General features: G+C 47.4%; 1 protein-coding gene across 1 annotated transcript in view; it reads left to right on the top strand.

Annotated features, from left to right (window-relative positions):
- The first annotated feature begins 2,592 nt into the window (after window positions 1–2,592).
- The window catches only part of LOC308374518 (tumor necrosis factor alpha-induced protein 2-like), a 16,315-nt gene continuing 13,907 nt past the window's right edge, over window positions 2,593–5,000 (top strand). Inside the window, exons 1-2 of the mRNA XM_080850299.1 lie at window positions 2,593–2,628; window positions 3,886–4,071. Coding sequence (XP_080706425.1) covers window positions 3,915–4,071 — 157 coding nt within the window. The 5' untranslated portion in view covers window positions 2,593–2,628; window positions 3,886–3,914. The remainder of the gene's footprint in view (window positions 2,629–3,885; window positions 4,072–5,000) is intronic.

Here is a 5,000-nt window from a genome sequence, read left to right as displayed (position 1 = left end):
GCACACACAACGATGGAGAGAACGAGGGATGAAACAGACGGAGAGAGAGAACGAGGGATGAAAGAGACGGAGAGAGAGAACGAGGGATGAAACAGACAGAGAGAGAACGAGGGATGAAACAGACGGAGAGAGAACGAGGGATGAAAGAGACGGAGAGAGAGAACGAGGGATGAAACAGACAGAGAGAGAACGAGGGATGAAACAGACGGAGAGAGAGAAGGAGGGATGAAACAGACGGAGAGAGAGAACGAGGGATGAAACAGACGGAGAGAGAGAAGGAGGGATGAAAGAGACGGAGAGAGAGAAGGAGGGGTGGGCAGGAGAGAGAGAAGGAGGGATGAAAGAGACGGAGAGAGAGAAGGAGGGGTGGGCAGGAGAGAGAGAAGGAGGGATGAAAGAGACGGAGAGAGAGAACGAGGGATGAAACAGACAGAGAGAGAACGAGGGATGAAACAGACGGAGAGAGAGAAGGAGGGATGAAACAGACGGAGAGAGAGAACGAGGGATGAAACAGACGGAGAGAGAGAAGGAGGGATGAAAGAGACGGAGAGAGAAGGAGGGGTGGGCAGGAGAGAGAGAAGGAGGGATGAAAGAGACGGAGAGAGAGAAGGAGGGGTGGGCAGGAGAGAGAGAAGGAGGGATGAAAGAGACGGAGAGAGAGAAGGAGGGGTGGGCAGGAGAGAGAGAAGGAGGGATGAAAGAGACGGAGAGAGAGAAGGAGGGGTGGGCAGGAGAGAGAGAAGGAGGGATGAAACAGACGGAGAGAGAGAAGGAGGGTGGGCAGGAGAGAGAGAAGGAGGGATGAAAGAGACGGAGAGAGAGAAGGAGGGGTGGGCAGGAGAGAGAGAAGGAGGGATGAAAGAGACGGAGAGAGAGAAGGAGGGGTGGGCAGGAGAGAGAGAAGGAGGGATGAAACAGACGGAGAGAGAGAAGGAGGGTGGGCAGGAGATATGGTCCTCAGTGTCTCTTCTGTGTTGTCTTCAAAGGTGGCGATGTTTATTGTTGTTATGTCACCATGGCGTTCTAAATATAATAACACAAAATAAACACAAAAGCCACATGAGTGATTGCGACAGCGGGCAGAAAATGTTCTTCTTTTTGGTCCTGCTGCAGTGTGTGTGTGTGTGTGTGTGTGTGTGTGTGTGTGTGTGTGTGTGTGTGTGTGTGTGTGTGTGTGTGTGTGTGTGTGTGTGTGTGTGTGTGTGTGTGTGTGTGTGTGTGTGTGTGCGTGTCCATACAAGTGCCTTTTCAGTATAGGAAGGTAGAATTCACGACTGAACATACTGGGTGTGTCTGGAGACCTAGTTGAAGGGTGTAAGGTGGGGTGTGTGTGTGTGTGTGTGTGTGTGTGTGTCTGGGGACCTGGTTCAGGGTGTAAGGTGGGGCGTGTGTGTGTGTGTGTCTGGGGACCTGGTTCAAGGTGTATGGTGGGGTGTGTGTGTGTGTGTGTGTGTATGTGTCTGGGGACCTGGTTCAAGGTGTATGGTGGGGTGTGTGTGTGTGTGTGTGTGTGTATGTGTCTGGGGACCTGGTTCAAGGTGTATGGTGGGGTGTGTGTGTGTGTGTGTGTGTGTGTATGTGTCTGGGGACCTGGTTCAAGGTGTAAGGTGGGGTGTGTGTGTGTGTGTGTGGGGACCTGGTTCAAGGTGTAAGGTGTAAGGTGGGGGGTGGGGGGTGTTTGGAAGGGGAACCGGACGGGGTCTACCTTGGTATGAAAGGTGTGAAGGTCTGACAGGGAGGGTCCTGCGGACCATGTGTGTGTGTGTGTGTGTGTGTGTGTGTGTGTGTGTGTGTGTGTGTGTCACAATGTGTGTGTGTGTGTGTGTGTGTGTGTGTGTCACAATGTATGTGTGTGTGTGTGTGTGTGTCACCGTCTGTGTGTCACTGTGTGTGTGTGTGTGTGTGTGTGTGTGTGTACATGGTGATAGATAGGTAGACAGATCAATTTAGGGATGTTTATTGTTTTTCTGTCACCATGGCTATCAATCAAAAGTGATTGCAAAAGTGAGCAGAAAAGGCAGAAGATCCACCCCACGCACGACACGCAGGAGTTATCTTTAGACACACACACACACACACACACACACAGGAGTTATCTTGTGTGTGTGTGTGTGTGTGTGTGAATGAGTGTGTGTGGAGCGAACTCCCCCTGTGGACTGATGGACTGTGGGGTATATTCCACAGGACACAAAAGTTTCACATCCAGTACACACTCACAAACACACACACACACCCTCACACTCACACGCACACACTCGCACACTCGCACACACACATGGTGAAGCTCAAAAGGGTCAGTCCCTAACCAAAACCCCAAGATGTCGAAACACACAAACACCCTTACACTCACACGCACACACTCACACACACTCAAACACACACTCATGGCAACGCTCAAAAGGGTCAGTCCCTAACCAAAACCCCAAGATGTCGAAACACACAAAAAACAGGGAACCTACAGGGAACACTAACTTCCACTGCCAAGTGCAGGCTTCCACTTTCCCACACCACACACACACACACACACACACACACACACACACACACACACACACACACACACAAATCACAGCATGAAGCATCTGGGGCGGTTGTTCCATCGCTTGGACCAGAGCAGGAATCATGAAGGTAAAGGACTTAAACTGGCTGAGACACTAGTTTTGTGCCTTTTTATTTATTTATTTGCTTATTTATATAGAATGTATTTATTTCTGTTTCAGCAAAGATGTTATTCATTAAGATTGGTTCAAAAATAGCTCTTTTTTAAAGAGTTATTAAACCTTGTGATTCGTCTGCCTTTTTATGAGCTACATAAAATAGTTGCCAAATTTGAAAAGAAATGTGGTGGATTCCCGTAATCAGGAAGCGCTTCTCGGGAGCTCCGGCAGCTTGGAAACTTGGAAATTTCCCATTTCGGAACCCCCCACTTCCGGGTTGATAGCGCTGACGGAACGGCAACAGATTAAGATGTTAATCGTTAGGTCATGTTTAGTGAAAAACGTGAAAAGTGAAAGTCCTCTCTATGGCAGAGGTGGTGTGTACACACACTCTGAAATTCCCTTCTGCATTTAACCCATCCAGGGAAGTGACACACACACACACACACACACAGTGAAGTGAGGTTACACACTAACCCGGAGCAGAGAGCTGCCTTTGGCGGCGCCCGGGGAGCAGTGGTCGGGGTTAGGTGCCTTGCTCAAGGGCACTTCAGTCTTAGGATTGCTATCAGGAACATTACGCTACAAAAGTGAACGGCTTAGTAGGCTTCTGGTTTAACACCACATTCACCTGGCCGATAAACCCGACCTAAATAAACAGTGCAGTGACGTATTTGAGCTCAGAGTAAATTAGGTATTTTTTTTTATCTTCACTTCAAATGCTGCCATGTCGAGTGACGTCAGACCGACTCCTCGGAGCTCTCCAAGAGCATTGCAAAAAAAAAAAATCCAAGTTGGACGGCGCGCGTTTAAGCGCGCACTCTTCAACTCAGAGGTCCGTTCTTTCCCAACCCCCGGTTCAACCTCTCGAGAGGTTACCGGTACAGCCCCCCCATGACGTCAAGTTCGAGGGGGCTGATAAAAAGTATTTGGCAATCACGAGAAGGATGGTTTTAGAGAATAAGTTCTTCTGCCCGAGGTTGGTTCAAGACGCAGTTTTCTATCTGACGATGTGTTTTTCTTACTTTAGTTATTTGTCTTAATGCGAGTGCAGTTTGTAGCACATTACTGTAAAACAAGCAAGTGTTCAAATGTGGTTCGTAAAAGCATTATATATTTTAACCTGATTTATGTGGATGGAGTTCTGAGTGACTCTGCAGACTGGAGTTTAAGCAGGTGTGTGTGTGTGTGTGTGTGTGTGTGTGTGTGTGTGTGTGTGTGTTTGCAGAGGTTGTGACTGTAGTGCGCCCAGGTGAGATGCATTTCCTCCAGCCTCAGAGTCCAGTTGCGCAGGCGCTCTTGGCGGCCAAATCCAAGTTCGGGAGCCTGCCGAACCTCCTCAGGCGAACCTCAGGAACTCCGTCGGTAGGATCCCCGCAGTCACCGGAACCGTCAGACGCCCTCCATGCTCAAGGTGGGTCCGCATGCTGACTGAATGGAACATTCTCAAAGTTCGTCTATTACAGCGGAGACCAACTTCGACTTTACTGTTGTTGTTGTTGTGTTGTTGCTTACCTTTTTTGTTTACGGTAATTGTTTACCGTTATTGTTTACGCAGCAACGGGCTCTGGTTATGGCTCCTCTGAGCACGTCTGTGCTGTTTATGCGTATAGTTTGCTAAAGTAAACTCGTTGGTTTATATTAACATGTTAATGTGTAGTTGGCTTCAGTAAACTCGTTGGTTTTAAACATGTAACAGTGTAGTTGGCTTCAGTAAACTCGTTGGTTTTAAACATGTGACAGTGTAGTTGGCTTCAGTAAACTCGTTGGTTTATATGGACATGTAACAGTGTTCGCCTTAGATCACATGTGTCAAACATGTGTGCACTGCAAAAAAATGCCCCTCTAGATGTAAGACAAATAATTACATATTTAAGCAGGATTTTGCTTAAAACAAGCAAATTTGGCTGCCAGTGCGTTAAGCAAATTTGGCTTGTTAAGATTTCTTAAAATAAGAAATATTTGCTTGAAATAGGTTAAAATAACCTTACCAAGAAAGCACTAGGTAAGTACAATTCAGCAAGAAACAAGACCAACTAGATTTTTCATCTCAATATAAGAGTAATAGCCTAACACTAGGTTAGAAAAGCATTTTTGCAGTGTGATCAGGCCCGACAAGCCATTAAATCTGGCCCGCCAGCTTCTCAGAATGTTGCAAAAAGTTCCATTGATTTGAATGAGCAACGGTGAAATTTTATTTGGTTTGCCTAATTTTCCCTTAGGATTAATAAAGTATCCATCTATTTATCTATCAGAGCTTGTCTGCCATGGCCGCTGGTATGTCGAACGCACCACAAATACTACAAGTCCCACAATGCACTGTTCCCGTGTTGGTAGCATATG

Source organism: Sprattus sprattus (genome assembly GCF_963457725.1).
Source record: "Sprattus sprattus genome assembly, chromosome: 13".
Classification (NCBI taxonomy): Eukaryota; Metazoa; Chordata; class Actinopteri; order Clupeiformes; family Clupeidae; genus Sprattus; species Sprattus sprattus.
Note: the sequence above shows the minus strand (reverse complement) of the source record. Positions and strands in the feature narration are given on the sequence as shown.